Genomic DNA, 19,922 nt, shown 5'->3' on the forward strand with positions numbered 1-19,922 from the left:
CTGAAATCTCTTTTGACTTTCTTCTATTTTTGCATATCTGAAATATAAATATCAGCATGAAATAGAACTTTTTTTTTTGTCTCTGGACAGCTTCATGCAGGGGAGAGTCAGTAGGACTGGCATAATACTGATTATTGGTACTCTAAATCCTGTCAGTACTTTTGTTGACAATACTGTCAATATTTTGTTAGATTTTAGGAGCACCAGTATTGATGCCAAAAAGATAGAGGCTCTAGTCTTTATTCAACCACTTGCTTAAATAATGATCTTTGGCAAATTATTGATCATGTTTCCTATATTAGTAACATAGGGATATTACAATGCCTGTAACTTAATACTATCTTTAGATACGTGTTATTCATTTTCAGGCATTTAGTAATGTTATGTCTGTGGTTATAGGTTGCATTATTTCTGACATTTTTTAAAAATTAGTATTATATCTGAATACTAAAGTCAGATATATCTTAGGCTGTAAAGTAATGCTATTTTTTATTGGTTCTGGGACATTGGAATATGCAATTTCTTTTTTTTTTCTTTTTTTTTTTTGGAATATGCAACTTCTATTGGCTTAGTAGTTAATTGCAATTTTGATGTTTCCTTCTTGATAATATAGAGACTGAAGTGAATGTATACAATTATAAACTGTTTTTACTGAAAGCTTTTTTGTGTTTTGTGACTGGCATTTAAAATCTTAAGTAGTTTTAACAGCCATATGAAAATCAAGTTTCCAGATTAAAAACATGAAGTTAACACATCTGTTTTCCTTTAGGTCTGATATTCTACACGTGTTCATTGACCTCAGTTGTTTAGAACATATATAAAAATGGAAATTTGAAATGGTCTTCTGTTTTGGCAAATTCTTATGTGTAATGTTGTGTCACTGATTGTCTTGTTAATTTAACTTTTATATCTGTGTTTTGTTCACAGATATGTCTGTCTTACCTGATAACTCATACCATCCCATTCTGACTATGAAATCCTTTTTTTGTGAGTCAAATGCAAATGATTGTGCTTTGGTTTCAAGTATAGATATATTTCCAATAACAGACCAGAGAACTGAATTCAAAACTCTTTTTTATGCTCATAGATGATTTTTAACATTTCCTCTTTGGTAAGTTAAGTATGTAGATTCTGTCCTAAGAAGATCTTAATGGGTAAATATTCTCAAAAGTTTTGTCCTTTCAACTCTTATGGGTGCAGAAAGAAAATGGGCTACCTTCTTGATATATATAACCTGGATATAGATTATATCTATTAGATATTTAATATCTATGTATATATATATGTATATATATATACATATACACACACACACACACATTAGTCCCTTTAATCATACTTTGTTGTTTCTGGTTCTTCTATTACAGTTGGCTTCCTTCTTAGGCAGTTGTTACCCATTTTGTAGCAAAGAAGACTTTTGGCTTTTCTAGGTTAATAAAGTGGACCAAGTCCTGAGATTCAATTCTATTCACCTAGTTTGGGTCATGTGCCCATCCCTAAACCAATCACTGTTGCTGGTGGGGTGGAATGTTTAATTGGCCAGTCTAGCATCACCTAAAAAAACATAGCCTAATCTTGGGCGAGAATCAAGGTGTTCTTTTTAGTCAAAATATCCTAATGCAGGAAAGTCTTAGGAATGAATAACGCCATAAAACTTAATGATTTAATTCTGCCATACCAATTACAGTAAAATTTTTTGAAAAAAAAAGTAAAAAAATAAAAACCTGTCAAGTTCTGTAAAACTCTACCAATGGTGAAAAGTTGAAAACTTTTTTCTCCCCACAGATCTTTGCCTTTTTTCAGTGTAGCTTCTTGTTTATGAAGTTATACCTCTTTGCTTATATTAGGCTCAAAATGTTTGTGGAATGAATTTGGCCATAGCTTGTTATTGTGGATATAATTGCAGCAGCACCGTATTAACTTGAATTGAAAATGGATGTAATTTACTATTTGATTAAAGAACTGGGCCTTCTGTCAGTTTTCTTTTCAATATACATTTCACAGAGAGGAGAAATAAAAGCCTGTGGTGGGATAGGCTTTATGATTACCTCTACTGTGAAAGGAAGGATTGCCATTTATAGTCTTGGGCTAGGGATTATATAGATCAGGTGTGGTCATTTTGCAGCAAAATTCATTTCCCAAACAGAATTGGAGTAGTGGGAAGCCATTTTCAACTTATTTCCTATTTTCTTGGACAAAGTAAACCAAACCAGCAATGGGTGGGCAGACTTGGTGTGTGATAATTGTTTATTGCTATAAAAAGAATTCCTTGACCCCTACCTGGCCCTCTCAGCATACTTCAGCAACAGCTCTTGCAACACAAAGTGAGCCAAAATCAAAATGGTGAACTATTGCACTAACCCTGCCATTCCTGGTATTGTACTTTCATCTCCCCTTTAATGGGATCACTCTAAACCTGTGAAGAAACGTTTTTGCATTTTGATTTAATAGATAGCTGCTGCAGCTTGTATTTATTCACTAGTAAAGACAAAACATTCCTTTTTTTTTTAATTTGTTGGCAGTTGATGGATGGTTATAGGCAGCCACATCTGAGGAAATAAGTGAATTTCTCATTACACATATAAGTGAATAATCTTTACTCTGATTATTGTATAAGTTATGCAAATATGGGTTTTTTTTTTTTTTTTTTTTTTTTTTTTTTTGGCATCAGAAATGCAGTTGAATGGAATTGTTTTAAAGTGGTCTTTACTTTCCAGGCCTGGCAGAACATGAAGCTGATATAGGCTGTATTTATGATTACTTTTTGGACTCAGTCCAATCTGGATTTAAATATATTAAGAGTACGTGTGACTATGAGGAAATGTAGATCATTAAAACTGCATTTTTTATGGAGCCTGATTTTACATTTGGACTGATTAATGAGTTTCTGTGGAGTAAAAATAGAGCACATTCCACCAAACCACTTTCTAGATTTTATCAGTAGACCCATTGCCCTTGGGGTAGTGAAAGAATTCTCTTGTCCAGTTTGTTAATGATTCATTACAGCAATGACAATTCTACATTTTATTTGAATTAATCAATTTCTTAGACAATGGACATAGAGTTGGAAATCTGACTTGTAGTTTGTAGCTACAAGTCATTTTCTGGCCAAAAATGTGCTTTTTAACATTTATGACATGTTTCTCATTAATTAAGGCAGAGTCCCCATATTTACTAATGAAATACTTTGAGGTCTTCTAATCAAAGCTTCTGCATACTGATCTGGTAATTCAATTTTTAAATAAATTTTTAAATACAACTGTGGCAAATCATTAAATAATTCAAATATAGTGAGGTCAACATTATATTTTAGTTTTACTTTTATCTTTTTTCTTATGTTACTCTCAATACTGTAGTGTTTTGGCAATCATTCAACTAATGCTTAATGGAGCACATACTCTGTGTTGGTGATGGATATACAGTGCTAAAACAGACCTGAATCTATCCTCATAGAACATAGGTTCTAGTGTGGGAAACAGATATTAACTAAATAAACACATAAACACATGTTGGCAAATTGTTAAGTGATCTGAAGAAGAAGAACGAGGTGCTAGGAAATGAAACCCTTTTGGTTTGAGAGAGATCAAGAGTGAGGGAGAAACTTTATGTCACTTAAGAAAGGGATCCATCTAAAAAGAAAAACACAACAAAACAACAAAACAAGAAAGGGATCCATCTATTTCTGGATATTTCTACTCCACGTGTGGGGCTTTAGTCCAGGCAGCCTCCTCCTGCTGTGCCCACTTCGAATTGTACCCCCTACGTCTGTCCCCATATTGCTCCTCCTAAATCAGATGTAAGGAAATATATGTTTCTCACATACATGTTTATTACAGGCAATCATACATATATATTACATATATGATTATATGTATATAAACCTGTTTTCTCCAGCTAATGGTAATGCTTTTCCATGTCATTAAATATTTTCCCATAAGTTATACAAAGACTTTTTAAAGGAATATTCTGTTGTTTTCAGAAAATGTTTTTTTCCTTCCATTTTTTAGATTTTTGATAAACAGTGCTAAGGTGAACAGTCTTAAACATAAGTGGTACATTAGTTGATAATTATTTTGTTATGGTAAGTTCCCAGTTGTTATGATACTGGTGACAGATTATTCATATTTTAAAAATTACTACCTATTTAAAAGTTTTGTTATATGTTAGCAGATTGTTGGCAGGATTTATTTGTAATGTGTCAAGGATTGGATTAATGCAGCTTTATTTTTCTATTTGTGAGTCTGAAGTCAAGCAGCTAAGAGTAAGAGTTGTGGAGGTTAGTTATGAGTGTTGGATCCTTGTTGGCCATAAGCTGATTTAAATCCAGTTTTTCCCTTCTCTATTCCACAGAATAATAATAAATGTCTTCTTATAAGAATTATATGTGTTCTGCATATATTTTCCTATTGAAGGTGTAATTTTGGCCAGGGTGAAATCAAAGAAACACTTAAAATCCATGTGTGTTTTTCTGTCCTCTCTTTGTTTTTCTTCGTGCTCATGTTGAGTATATTTACCCTTTTTCTGTATTAAATAATTTCACAAGTTAATAACAGAGAAAAGATATCAGCAGTGCCAGACACTTTCTCACACTTGAGTGGAAATACAGGAATTGCCAGATAAAATGAATCTGAAAAGCTGCATTATTTACTTATAGTGCTACTATGTGGTTTTCTAAGGAAGTGTACTGAGAAATAAATATGTGTTGTCAGTTAATTTTATAATTTAAAATATCTTATTTCCAACAATATTATTTGTTTTTCTTTTAATATTTAGTGTTAAATTTTTGACCATATTGTTCACATTAGGAAGCCTGAAATAAATTGTGTTTCTTCCAAAGGCATTAATTTTTCTGTCTAATTAGCTTTCATAAAGTTGTTTCCCATTTTAGAAGTAGTATCAGAAATTTTTTAGGTGGCAAGAGACATGTGATCAGAGTGCATTGAGTGTGGGTAGTGTTTGTGGCATGGCTGTTAAATAAATAAGGTTTTATTTTTCCTGAGACTCACATTCAAAATTCAGTATGACATATAAGATTTAAAAATATGGTAACCTAGAATTTATTTGAAAGCTGTTAGCAGGTTATTTTTGTTTCTACTAAGCAAGAGCACCCTTAATATATACTATTCAGAGCTTCTATTGTGGGGACTGTGCATACACGGCTGTTTTATTAATTTTTTTTCATTTCCTCTTCCCTTTGCCCCTTTATGAAAAACAATATTTCTTCATTAATATTTTCCTACATTGATATTAGTGTTTGAACTGTGCAAAAAGATGGAAGAAAGTTAGGGGATGCTGCCTTAATCTCCAGTTCTCTTCTCCAGAAGTGGAGAAGAGGTGAACATCTTTCATATCAGTGAGATGTTTTTGAACATGGCCAGCATTCTCTTGTGAACCCTGGAAAATGGTTGGTTCTCTGTCCAGCCTCTTGCATTACTCAACAAGTTCCTATGTACTCTGTGGTTCCTCAGTGAATGGGAAATTGAAAATCCCAGGGAGGGAGGCTGGTAAGTAGGATGAATCTCACATCAGTTGAACCTTTTTTTCCATTCACTATCCTTGCAACATCCAGTAAGTCACTTAGCATTTTTGTGGCCTAGTTTCTTATCCATGAATTGTGGTGATTGGAGGAGATGATTTACTTTCTGGGGTTCATTCCAGGTGCAGGATTAACTTCAAATTATGTCCATTTAGTCATGTAGAAAGAAATATCTGATAGACTCAAAAGTGGAAGTTAATATATCTAAGCATTATAGAGAAGGATTATATGTTGTATACTTCCATGCCATTTCTCTTGGCTCTGATACATGGTCTTACAGACTCTTATGAGCAAATATTTATAGTCATAAAACACTTAGATCCTAAGAGTCTATAGAGCCCTATTTTTAATCTGATCTCGCCCAAATTTATCATCCATAAAAATGTGAAATGCAGTGCATGAATTCAGAACAAAATAACTTCATCTGTCCCTTAATGCTAAAGAGTTCAATTTCATGCTGTGTTTTACATGGCACAGCAGGAGTGGATTGTTTAATATCTGTAACTCTGAACTTCCACCGCCTTTCTATCAGATCCTCAGGTTAGTGTTGAGAAGCAGAAATTCTAAAAATAATTTCTACAGAATCTTTTGGAGACCCCTGGAGCAAGCTATTTGAATCCATTCCCCTTCTTTTGCATAGTTTTTCTTTGTCTGTTTGAACAGCAATCCCATGGGTCAGAAAGATAAAGTTTCTAGTCCCATACCTTAAATTGCTTTATAATTGCCTTACTTTATAAGGGAGACATATCTTGGCATGGTGAAGCCTAAAAATACTCAGAAGAAATTAATTTGAACCTATTAGAAGTAGAGGGAGTGGAGGAAATGTACTTTGGAAAATTGTTAGCTAGACTGGATAAACTCTGTCAACATAGTATGATATCATGCATAAAAAGCAAAAATAATGAGACCCAGACATTTGTTCTCAGCTACAATTTCAGTTTGGTTTTGTGACATAGAAAAATAATTTTGAGATGGAAAAATATGTCCTACATTTAAATTAAAAACTAAGATGAATTCAAAATGGTTTGATTTTGGAATTTCCATAGTAGAGTGGGTAACGAGTATGGAAATTGTTTTAGGTTTGAATCGGGTAAAGGATGTATACCTTGTTAGCTGTGTGACTTTGGCCAAATTAATTCAAATTCTCTGAGCCTCTGTTTCCTTATATGTTAAAAACCAGGTTATTTACTGAAAAAATAATTTTTTAAAAAAGTTTATTTTGAGAGAGAGAGAGAGAGAAAGAGAGAGTGCATGCATGCGAGTGGGGGAGGGGCATAGAGAGAGAGGGATAGAGAGAGAATTCTAAGCAGGCTCAGTCCGAAGGGCCTGATGCCGGGCTTGAACTCACGAACTGAGTGATCATGACCTGAGCCAAAATCAAGAATCAGAGGCTTAACTGACTGAGCCACCCAGGCACCCCAATCTCTAAATATTTTATATATTTGATCCTCTGAGCACCTAGAATGCATTTCTTGGTAACTCAATAAATAGAGCGTATATTTTCATATTTAGAATAGAATGGAAGGGAGGCAGAAGTATCTGAAACAATTCACAATAATGATTCATTAAAATTAGAATAAGAATTTTGGTTCTGGTATCATACTTTCTTACTATGACTGTGAAATATCTTTTTGGTCTTTTTGGTTTTTATTTTTATTTTTTTATTTGAGAGAGAGATCATAAGCGTGTGAGTGGGAGGGGGGCAGAGAGAGAGAGAGAGAGAGAGAGAGAGAGAGAGAATCTTAAGCAGGCTCTACCTTCAGAGCAGAGCCTGACTTGAGGCTCTATATCATGATCCTGGGATCATGACCTGAGCTGACATCAAAAGTTGGATGCTTAACCCACTGAGCCACCCAGGCACCCCAAGGGAACTTTTAAATATGTCTATGAGAACAAAACATGGAGAAATTTTTTTCTGGGGGGGTATTCTGGGACCTCCCCCACCTCCTGGAGCTTTCAAGCATATTGTGCACCTTGACAAAATCATGGTTTTGTGAGTTCTGCAGATAGTCATTGGGAGTGGAGGTGGGGAAGGGGTTAGGTGGGGGAGGGGGAAAAACAAGGGATGGTTAGGCTTCCTGCAGACCTTCCTTCATTAATGGATATAAGGACAAAGGAAAGGGCCTTTGCTCTCTTGTATACTGACTTCTTTGATTAATATTGGTCTTAGAAATTATATTTCTTCCCCCCCTGCTCAGTCAGTGTAAATGTAATTATATTGTTTACTTTTCATACACTATGGTGAAAGACTGTTATTTGTCTTTGACTGGTATTACTATATGAAATGCAACCCAGGAAATCAAAGTGATATTCAAATATTATTTTTTACCTTAATTAGATCTAAATATTTTAAAACTCTGTTTCCTGTATTAAAATAATTATTATAAATTGTTCAGGTAATTATAATAATTTTCTCCCCAAATTACTTGTATAAGAGAGTACGTGTACAAATGAATAATGATTGAATAAGGACACAGATGAAATAAATCAGTGTTATAATTGATATTATATAAACAATGGGTCCATTGGGGTGTACAGTGATGGGTGTATAGTGTATTCCATATATGAAGTGGCAGGAAACAGAATTTTTCTGTTCTACTATTAAATCAGTTTCTTGAAAAATTTTTAAGCTTTTTTTAAGCTATTTGAAGAATCGTATGGCTCTACCATCTTGGAAAATCAATTCTGTAAAATACAAGTATTTGAGTACAGACTAAAACGTAAAAAATTTCTTTGATTTATCACAACATTTTGAGTTTACTTCAACTTTGTTTTGTTTTGTTTTGTTTTGTTTTGTTTTATTTATTTATTTTTTTTTTGCAGGGGAAAGAGGGAGACCACAATCATGGTCACATTTAAAGAGCTCAGTTGATCAAGTATATTTAAATACTTTTTGATTTTTGAACTCCTATGAGAGAGCTAGGAAAACATTTTTATATGAAGAAGACAACTTGGTTTTACTCAGCTAATAAGCAGAACTGTAGTCAGTCAAGCTTCAGCAGGCATATACAGCAGTGTGGCTACTGCTTACTAATCATATTAAACATAATTATATTCATTGCTCTGCCAGAATAACCAATATGGACTTTTTAATGTCTGACTTCTTTAGCTTAGCATAATGTATGTTATATTCATTTACATTCATTACATTGATTCTAATTTTACTTTTTTCTAATGTACACTTTCTTTTGAGACCACAAAGAAATGCTGGTCTGTTTGGAGTATGCCAAAGAGGCTGGAATTGGTTCAGATTTGTGACTGGTAATGAAAACTTTATAAGAGAATGAATGTGTTATAGAAGCAGAATATTCTACTCATCTTTTGGAATTTATTGTGAAGAGTTTCAATATGAATAGATCTCTTTATATTTTTTACAGTTAATTAGCACATTAGATACTTTAAAAAATGTTTATTTATATATTTTGAGAGACAGAGAGAGTATGAGTAGGGGAGAGGCAGAGAGAGAGAATCCCAAGCAGGCTCCATGCTGCCAGAGTCCGACACTCAACTGATTGAGTCGCCCAGGCACCCCAGTGTTAAATACTTTTTTAGAAAAAGTTCTTAGGGACACCTGGGTGGTGCAGTTCATTAAGCATCTGACTTGATTTAGGCTCAGGTCATTGTTTCATGGTTAGTGGAATTGAGCCCCGTGTCAGGGTTTATGCTGACAGTGTGAAGCCTGCTTGGGATTCTGTCTCCCTCTCTCTTTCTCCCTTTCTCGCTTGCATGTGCGTGCATGCACACGCACACACACACACACACACACACACACACATGCACACATGCACTCTCTCTCAAAATAAGTAATAAACTTTAAAGGAAGAAAAAAGGGTTTAAATTCCAGTTCGTTAACATGCAGTGTAATATTAGTTTCAGGTGTACAATATAGTGATTCAACACTTCCATTAAACACCTGGTGCTCATCACAAATGCACTCCTTAATCAGATTTCACCCATCCCCTCACTCACCTCCCCCCTGTTAACCATCAGTTTTTTCTTTATAGTTAAGGGTGTGTGTTTTTTTGGTTTTTCTTTCTCCCCCCACTTTGTTCATTTGTTTTCTTAAATTCCACATATGAATTAAATCATATGATATTTGTCTTTCTCTGACTGACTTATTCACTTAGCATAATACTCTCTAGCTCCATCCATGTCTTTGCAAATGGCATGATTTTGTTCTTTTTGATGGCTTTTAGATATATATATATGACACACACACACACACACACACACACACACACACACATACTACCTGTTCTTTATCCATTCATCCATGGACTATTGGGGCTGTTTCCATAATTTGGCTATTGTAGATGCTTCTGCTATAAACTCAAAATGGATTAAATACCTAGATGTGAGAACTGAAACCATAAAAATTCTAGAGGGGAGCACAGGTAGAGATTTCTCTGATATCAGCTGTAACATCTTTCTATATATGTCTCCTGAGGCAAGGGAAACAAAAGCAAAAATCAACTATTGGGACCTCATTAAGATAAAAACTTCTACACAGCAAAAGAAACAATCAGCAATACTAGAAGGAAACATACAGAATGGGAGAAGATATTTGCAAATGACATATCTGATAAAGGGTTAGTATTAAAAATATATAAAGAGCTCAAACTCAATACCCAAAAAACAAATAGTCCAGTTAAGAAATGGGCAGAAGACATGAATAGACACTTTTCCAAAGAAGACATATACATGGCCAATAAACACATGAAAAGATGCTCAACATCACTGATCATCAGGGAAATGCACATTAAAAACTGCAATGAGCTATCACCCCACACTTGTCAGAATGACTAAAATGAACAATACAAGAAACAACAGGTGATGGCATGGATGTGGAGAAGGGGGAACCCTCTTGCATTCTTGGTGGGAATGCAAACTGGGGTGCAGCCACTGTGGGAACAGTATGGAGGTTCCTCAAAAAGTTAGAAATACAACTTCCCTTCAATGCAGCAATGTCAGTACTTGGTATTTACCAAAAGAATACAAAAATACTAATTCAAAGGGAAGTGTGCACCCTGAAGTTTGTAGCATATTAAATACTTCCATGCATTGTTTGTATCTGGTGAACATGTAAAGAGCAAAAGCTCCTTCAGCAATTTTTGTAGAATATTAATAGGTTCTATACTTCTACAAATAGAACAATAGCCTTTCAATAAATGCTGGCTTCACTAACTGCATAATGCATCTGTTTCCTAAAATTGTCTTTGTTTAACATTTGTTTGCTTAATGTTTCTTAACAACTTTTTAGATGAGGGCACATTTCCGTTAAAATAATTGATTAAATTTCATAAAAATATGTAGCTTCTCCATTGGAATATATTGCTGGAAATTATTGATCAGAAATTTTAACCTGTAAATCTGAGTTCATTTTGCAAAATATCATTCGTCATTCATAGTCAGCAATAACTAGGTGTAAATGTAGCAGAGAACATATTGGGAATCATATTAACACAGTTAACTGGTAACACAGTTAATGAGTTAACTGATAACACAGTTAATGACTGTGTTATCCATTTATATTGAGTGGGTGGATGTTTAAGTAGATGTGAGCTAAAGATGGAGATTCAGGAGTATTAGTGGATTACTAATAACGTAACTTGTTTTAATGCTAACAAATTTTCCAGCAGGTTATTATTTACATGTGTAAAGAAAGAAGAGTGTTTAGGGTTTGGTTATAACTGAGTTAAAAATGGATAAAGGATTTAAGAATAGGAAGGGATGAAAGAGTTGCAAACCTGGTAGATTGTAGATCAGCTGGTCAAAACAGGGTAAAGAAGGACTTATTACAGCCTTGCCAATTTAATACCCACATTCTGTAGTTAAGATTTCTGTTGGTGCTCTACCCCTGGAATTGTCTAAACATATTTTTCAATGAAGTATCTGAATTTACTGAGCATTAAATTATCTGTTACAATAAAAGGTAGTTTGATAATTTAGAATAAAATTACATTTCAGGTCTAGTTATTGATTTGGGCCTTAATTACTTATCACTATCAGTCACATTTTTGGTTAAATAAGAGGTTGCTATGCTTAATGCTGAGCAATGTCTTTGTTGCTTAATGTAGGAATAAAGAATAATTTTGCCTAATTATGTTAATGATACATTCTTCTTAATTCTTACTGTCATAGCTAAAAAACATGGGTTGTTAGAAAACAATGAAATGGAAAATACCTCTGTTCTCTTTGTTCTTTATGAAATACTCTTTCAAGGGATAGCTTGTAACATGCAAACTTTTGGGCTCTCTCAAAGCGAATAACAGTGATTCCATTGAACATGTGGCATTTCTACATTTTATGTACACTCCCGTATTTTCATACCTTATATACTTGGAGATGTAAGACGTTTTTGCTGTCTGTTGGATAGGAAGTGGAGGTTACTGAATTTCTGCTCTGAAATGGAAATTTTGTTGTGCCTTGGAGATAATTAACTGATAACCTTCAAGAATAATAATTTATTTTGGGGAGGGCTAGATTTTGGTATAAAAAATAAGGTGTTAAAAACTAGCTTTTCAGGCTAGTATCCAAAATCTATAAAGAGCTCACCAAACTCCACACCCAAAAAACAAATAACCCAGTGAAGAAATGGGCAGAAAACATGAATAGACACTTCTCTAAAGAAGACATCCGGATGGCCAACAGGCACATGAAAAGATGCTCAACGTCGCTCCTTATCAGGGAAATACAAATCAAAACCACACTCAGATATCACCTCACGCCAGTCAGAGTGGCCAAAATGAACAAATCAGGAGACTATAGATGCTGGAGAGGATGTGGAGAAACGGGAACCCTCTTGCACTGTTGGTGGGAATGCAAACTGGTACAGCCACTCTGGAAAACAGTGTGGAGGTTCCTCAGAAAATTAAAAATAGATCTACCCTATGACCCAGCAATAGCACTGCTAGGAATTTACCCAAGGGATACAGGAGTACTGACGCATAGAGGCACTTGTACCCCAATGTTTATAGCAGCACTTTCAACAATAGCCAAATTATGGAAAGAGCCTAAATGTCCATCAACTGATGAATGGATAAAGAAATTGTGGCTTATATACACAATGGAGTACTACATGGCAATGAGAAAGAACGAAATATGGCCCTTTGTAGCAACATGGATGGAACTGGAGAGTGTGATGCTAAGTGAAATAAGCCATACAGAGAAAGACAGATACCATATGTTTTCACTCTTATGTGGATCCTGAGAAACTTAACAGAAACCCATGGGAGAGGGGAAGGGGGGGGGGGAAAGAGGTTAGAGTGAGAGAGAGCCAAAGCATAAGAGACTCTTAAAAAACTGAGAACAAACTGAGGGTTGATGGGGGGTGGGAGGGAGGGGAGGGTGGGTGATGGGTATTGAGGAGGGCACCTTTTGGGATGAGCACTGGGTGTTGTATGGAAACCAATTTGACAATAAATTTCATATATTGAAAAAAAAACTAGCTTTTCCAATTACTGATTTGAATTTCTGAAGGAAATATAAATTAATATATTTGCTTGTGTTTTTAAAATGAATCATTTTTGTTATTTTGATTTTTTTTAGTCCAAAATGGTTCATTTTTTTATTTAGCTTTCTGACTCTGTGCTTGTGCCTTCAACACTTTCACAGCCATTTTCTGCTCATCAATAAGGAAAGCATGCTTGATCCTGTCATGAACACACTTAGCACACATGGAACCACCATATGCCCTGCTGATGTGTTTTTTCATTTTAGACAACCTCGTAAGACTTAGGTCTCACAGCACGAACTCCTCGAAGTCAGTCTGGGTACATGCCACATATGGATTTTGGTACTTTTGCAACCTTTTTGGTATAAAGGTAAATGATTCTATTACCAGGGGGTTTGGCACAGCCTACTTTTGTTAGGGCTGTAGTGTAGGATAGCCTACAATGGTATGTCAAATTCTGGACCATTTTGAATGCCTATAGATGCCATCCCTGGAAGAGGAAAAAAGGACTGAGTCATTTTTATTGTGTGCAGTTTTGTTTTGTTTTGTTTTGTTTTTTTAAAGTAGGCTCCATGCTAAGTACAAAGCCCAATGCAGGGCCTGAACTAACGACCCTGAGGTTAAGACCTGAGCCAAGTTCAAGAGTCAGATACTCAACCAACTGAACCACACAGGCACCCCTATTATTAACTTGAATTTGTAATGGATCTGAGAAAGGACATCATATCACATTTATGTAATATTCTTACTATTTTTTTTTAATTTAAATCCAAGTTAGTTAACATATAGTATAATAGTAATTTCAGGAATAGAATTTAGTAATTCATCACTTACTATAACACACAGTGCTCATCTCAACAAGTGTCCTCCTTAATGCCCTTCACCCTTTAGCCCTTTCCCCCACCCAACACCCTACCAGCAACCTTCAGTTTGTTCTCTGTATTTACAAGTCATTTATGGTTTGTTTCCCTCTCCATTTTTATCTTAGTTTTTCTTCCCTTCCTTTATGTTCACGTTTTGTATCTTAAATTCCACATGAGTGATCATATTATATATGTCTTCCCCTGACTGACTTACTTCGCTTAGCATAATACACTCTAGTTCCATCCACAATGTGGCAGATGGCCAAGATTTCATTCTTTTTGATTGCTGAGTAATATTCCATTGTACTCCACATCTTCTTTTTCCATTTATCAGTCAATGAACATTTGGGCTCTTTCCATACTTTGGCTATTTTTGATAGTGCTGCTATAAACATTGTGGTGCATGTGCCCTTTTGAATCAGCCCTCCTAAATCCTTTAGATAAATACCTATTAGTGCAGTTACTGGGTCACTGGGTAGTTCTATTTTTAATTTTTTGAGGAACCTCCATACTGTTTTCCAGGGTGGCTGCACCAGTTTGCATTCCCACCAACAGTGTAAAAGGGTTCCTCTTAACTCTGCATCCTTGCCAACATCTGTTTTTGCCTGAGTTGTTAATTGTAGCCATTCTGGAAGGTGTGAGTAGTATCTCACTGTGGTTTTGATTTGTTTTTCCCTGATGATGAGTGATGTTGAGCATTTTTTCATGTGTCAGTTGGCCATCTGGATGTCTTCTTTGGAGAAGTGTCTATTCATGTCTTTTGCCCATTTCTTCATTGGATTATTTGTTTTTTGGGTGCTGAGTTTGATAAGTTCTTTATGGATTTTGGATACTAACCCTTTATCTGATATGTCATTTGCAAATATCTTCTTTCATTCTGTCAGTTGCCTTTTAGTTCTGCTGATTGTTTCATTTGCTGTACAGAAGCTTTTTATCTTGATGAGGTCCCAATAGTTTATTTTTGCGTTTTTTCCCTTTACTTCTGGAGACATGTCAAGTAAAAAGTTTCTGTGGCTGAGGTCAAAGAGGTTGTTGCCTGTTTTCTTCTCTAGGATTTTGATGGTTTCCTGTCTTATGTTTATGTCTTTCATCCACTTTGAGTTTATTGTGTATGGTTTAAGAAAGTGGTCCAGGTTCATTCTTCTGCATGTCGCTGTCCAGTTTTCCCAACACTATTTTCTGAAGAGACTTTTTCCATTGGATATTATTTCCTGCTTTTTCAAAGATTAGTTGGCCATACGTTTGTGGGTTGATTTCTAGGTTATCTATTCTGTTCCATTGACCTATGTGTCTGTTCTTGTGCCAGTACCATACTGTGTTGATGATTATAGCTTTGTAATACAGCTTGAAATCTGGAATTATGGTGCCTCCAGCTTTGGTTTTCCTTTTCAGAATTGCTTTGGCTATTTGGGGTCTTTTCAGTTCCATACAAATTTTAGAATTGTTTGTTCTAGCTCTGTGAAGAAGCTGGTGTTATTTTGATAGGTATTGCATTGAATATGTAGATTGCTTTGGGTAGTATCGACATTTTAAGAATATTTGTTCTTCTAATCCATGAGTATGGAATGTTTTTCCACTTTCTGTGTCTTCAATTTCTTTCATAAACTTTGTATAGTTTTCATTGTAAAGCTTTTTCATCTCTTTGGTTAGGCTTATTCCTAAATATTTTATGTTTTTTTGTACAACCGTGAATGGGATTAATTCCTTGATTTCTCTTTCTGCTGTTACTTTATTGGTGTACAGAAATGCAACAGATTTCTGTACATTGCTTTTATATCCTGTGACTTTGCTGAATTTATGTATTAGTTCTAGCAGTTTTTTGGTGGATTCTTTTGGGTTTTCCACACAGAGTATCATGTCGTCTGTGAAGAGTGAAAGTTTGACTTACTCCTTGCCAATTTGGATGCTTTTTATTTCTTTTTCTTGTCTGATTGCTGAGGCTAGGACTTCCAACAGTATGTTGAATAGCAGTGGTGAGAGTGGACATCCTTGTTGTGTTTCTGACCTTAGGAGGAAATCTCTCAGTTTTTCCCCATTGAGAATGGTATTAGTGGTGGGTCTTTCGTATATGGCCTTTATGATCTTGAGGTGAGTTCCTTCTATCCCTATTTTCTTGAGGGTTTTTATCAACAAACGATGTTGTATTTTGTCAAATGCTTTCTCTGCATCTATTGAGAGGATCATATGGTTCTTGTCCTTTTTTTATTGATGTGATGAATCACATTGATTGTTTTGTGGATATTGAACCTGCCCTGCATCCCAGGTATAAATCCCACTTAGTCATGGTGAATAATTTTTTAAATATATTGCTGGATCCGGTTGGGAAATGTTGAGGATTTTTGCATCCATGTTCATCATGGAAATTGGTCTATAATTCTCCTTTTTAGTGGGGTCTTTGTCTGGTTTTGGAATCAGGGTAATGCTGGCTTCATAGAAAGAGTTTGGAAATTTTCCTTCCATTTCTATTTTTTTGGAACACCTTCAAGAGAATAGGTATTAACTCTTCCTTAAATGTTTGATAGAATTCCCCTGGAAAGCCATCTGACCCTGGACTCTTGTTTTTGGGAGATTACTAATTCGATTTCTTTACTGGTTATGGGTCCGTTCAAATTTTCTATTTCTTCCTATTTCAGTTTAGGTAGTGTACATGTTTCTAGGAAGTTGTCCATTTCTTCCAGATTGCCCATTTTATCGGCCTATAATTCCTCATAATATTCTCTTATTCTTGTTTTTATTTCTGCTGTGTTGTGATTGCTCCTTTTTCATTTGTGATTTTATTTATTTGGGTCCATTCCTTTTTTTTTTTTTTATATAAAACTGACTAGTGGTTTATCAATTTTGTTAATTATTTCAAAGAACCAGCTCCTGGTTTCATTGATCTGTTCTACTGGTTGTTTTTTTTTTTTGGTTTCGATTGCATTGATTTCTGCTCTGATCTTTATTATTTCTTGTCTTCTGATGGTTTGGGGTTTTATTTGCTGTTCTTTTTCCAGCTCTTTAAGGTGCAAGTTTAGGTTGTGTATCTGAGATCTTTCTTCCCTCTTTAGGAAGACCTAGATTGCTATATACTTTCCTCTTATGACTACCTTTGCTGCATCCCAGAGGTTTTTGGCTGTGATGTTATCATTTTCATTGGCTTCCATGTACTTTTTAATTTCCTCTTTAACTTCTTGGTTAGCACATTCATTTTTAGTAGGACTTTGTTTAGTCTCCAATATTTGTTGCCTTTTCAAATTTTTTCTTGTGGTTGATTTTGAGTTTCATAGCATTGTGCTATGAAAATATGCATGGTATGATCTCGATCATTTTGTAGTTGTTGAGGGCTGATTTGGGTCCCAGTATGTGGTCTGTTCTGGAGAATGTTCCATATGCACTGGAGAAGAATGTATATTCCACTGCTTTAGGATGAAATGTTCTGAATATATCTGTTAAGTCCATCTGGTCCAGTGTGTCATTCAAATCCATTGTTTCTTAGTTGATTTTCTGATTAGATGATCTGTCCATTGTTATAAGTGGGGTGTTGAAGTCCCCTAATATTACGGTATTATTATCAATGAGTTTGAGTTTCTTTATGTTTTTGGTTAACTGATGTATATATTTTGGTGCTATCACATTTGGAACATAAATGTTTACAATTGTTAGGTCTTCTTGGTGGATGCACCCCTTAATTGTGATATAATGCCCTTCTTCATCTCTTGTTAGAATCTTTATTTTAAAGTCTAGATTGTGTGATATAAGTATGGACACTCAGGTTTTCTTTTGTAGACAATTAGCATGATAGATGGTTCTTCATTCCCTTACTTTCAATCTGAAGTTGTTTTTAGGTCTAAAGTGGGTCTCTTGTAAACAGCATATAGATGGATCTTGTTTCCTTATCCATTATGTTACCCTTTGTCTTTTGATTGGAGCATTTAGTCCATTGACATTTAGAGTGACTACTGAGAGATATTAATTTATTGCCATTTTATTGCTTGTAGAGTTGGAGTTTCTGGTGGTGTCCTCTGGTCCTTTCTAGTCTTTGTTGCTTCTTGCAGGGTGGTTTAGTGGTCATGAACTCCTTTAATGTTTGTTTGTCTGGGGAACTTTTAATCTCTCTTTCTATTTGAATGACAGCTTTGCTGGATAAACAATTCTTGGCTGCATATTTTTCTGATTCAGCACATTGACTATATCCTGCCACTCCTTTCTGGCCTGCCAAGTTTCTGTGGATAGGTCTGCTGCAACTGATCTTTCCTTGTAAGTTAAGGACTTTTTTCCCTTGCTGGTTTCATGATTCTTTCCTTGCCTGAATATTTTGTGAATTTGACCATGATATGTCTTGTTGATGGTTGGTTTTTGTTGAATCTAATGGGAGTCCTTTGTGCTTCCTGGATTTTGATGTTTGTGTCTTTCCCTAGGTTAGGAAAGTTTTCTGCTATGATTTGCTCACATAACCCTTCTACCCATTTTTCTCTCTCTTCATCTTCTGGTACCCCTATGATTCTGATGTTGTTCCTTTTTAATGAGTCACCAATTTCTCTAATTCTTAAATCGTGTTCTTTTGCCTTAGTCTCTCTCTTTTTTTTTCTGCTTCATTATTCTCCGTAAGTTTGTCCTCTATATCGCTGATTCTCTGCTCTGCCTCACCATCCTTGCTTCTGTGTCATCCATTTGAGATTGAAGCTCAGTTATAGCATTTTTTTCTTCATCCTGACTAGTTTTTATTTCTTTTATCTGCATAGAAAGGGATCCTAATCTATTTTTGACTCCAGTTAGTATTCTTATTATCGTGATTCTAAATTCTGGTTCAGACAGCTTGCTTGTATCTGTGTTGGTTATGTCCCTGGCTATCATTTTTTCCTGCTCTTTCTTTTGAGGTGAATTCCTTCATTTCGTCATTTTGAAGGGAGAAAACGAATTAACAAGGTAAAAAAAAAATTAAAATTAAAATAGTTAAAATAAACAAATTAAAAATTAAAAACAACACAGATACACACAAAAATTAAATAAATGATGCTTGATCCTAGGTGTGTTTTGGTCTGGGTGTTGAAAGGGGCTTGATATATTAGAGAAAAAACGGGAAGGAAAAAAAGGAAATTGTTTGAAAATTTGAAAAAATGAATACACTGAAATAAAATAAAATGAAATGATGTAAATAATAGAGTTTGAAAAAATTTACACAAAAGTAAAAAATATAGTAGAAAAAAGTTAAAGAAAAATATTTTTAATAAAAATTGAAAATATAAATCAATTTTTTGTCTTTCTATATTCACACACACAAAAAAAGAAATAAAAAAGACAGAAAAAGAAATTGAATAGATGGACCAGCGAATGGACTGAAATATGATTGAAATTAGTTCATTTTCCCCTGGAAGTCAAACTATGAAGTAATTTATAGCACTAACCACTAAGCAGGTAGAGAGATTTGTGTTCCTGAAGAGTAAGGTAGGCCCAGTTGTGTGGAGCTTAGTGTAATGGCTCCATTCTCCACTAGATGGCGCTGTTTACCTTACTGGGGTGGATTGTTGTGGTATTTTAGGTGTGTATACACATGCACAAGAGTGGTGAAAATGGCGTCACCCAGCTACCCAGTCTCTAGTTTCGGAACTCTCTTCTCCCCGATCAGCAATTGTGCACCTAGACTTTGTCTTCAGCTTCCATCCACTCCCCGGTGTTACACTGCCCGTGACCAAGCCCCAGGCAGCACCTCCTTCCTGAGTTTTATCTCAGATGCAGCTGTTTTTCCCGACTCCTTATTTCTGAGGAACTGTGGGTTTAACCCATTATGTCCCTCTTCAGGAGGGTCTCACTGAGCAATGGTTGGGTGCAGCTGGCACATTTGTGGGACTGTGCTACTGCTGATGCCCAAAGACTGCGGCTGGGTGCCAGCCCACCCCAGAAAAAGTTCATGCAATCATGTAGCAGCAGTGTTTCAGGAATTATGGAAAATCACAACACACATCTGATTCCAGGTTTCACCCCCCAACAATCTTGTTTTGGCATCAGCGAATGTGGTTGTTCTCTCAGGTCCATGGGGCCTTTGTCTGGGGAGGGGGGCACACAACCTCTACCAGATGTTCTCCCAACAGGG

At 35.3% G+C, this 19,922-nt stretch overlaps 1 protein-coding gene and 1 pseudogene across 11 annotated transcripts in view; one reads left to right on the forward strand and one right to left on the reverse strand.

The window, feature by feature from the left end:
• KDM4C (lysine demethylase 4C) overlaps nt 1-19,922 on the forward strand; it is a 437,278-nt gene that overhangs the window by 216,237 nt on the left and 201,119 nt on the right. Inside the window, exon 9 of one of the 11 annotated variants that reach the window (XM_030294155.1) lies at nt 928-1,252. The exons of the other annotated variants lie outside the window; for them this stretch is intronic. Within the exon in view, the coding sequence (XP_030150015.1) occupies nt 928-969 (42 nt within the window). The 3' untranslated portion in view covers nt 970-1,252. Of the gene's footprint in view, nt 1-927; nt 1,253-19,922 lie in introns of those variants that run through there. 11 annotated transcript variants of the gene reach the window in all.
• On the reverse strand, nt 13,062-13,507 carry LOC115499909 (annotated as a pseudogene).

The sequence above is a fragment of the Lynx canadensis genome, chromosome D4 (genome assembly GCF_007474595.2).
Source record: "Lynx canadensis isolate LIC74 chromosome D4, mLynCan4.pri.v2, whole genome shotgun sequence".
In the NCBI taxonomy this organism is placed as follows: Eukaryota; Metazoa; Chordata; class Mammalia; order Carnivora; family Felidae; genus Lynx; species Lynx canadensis.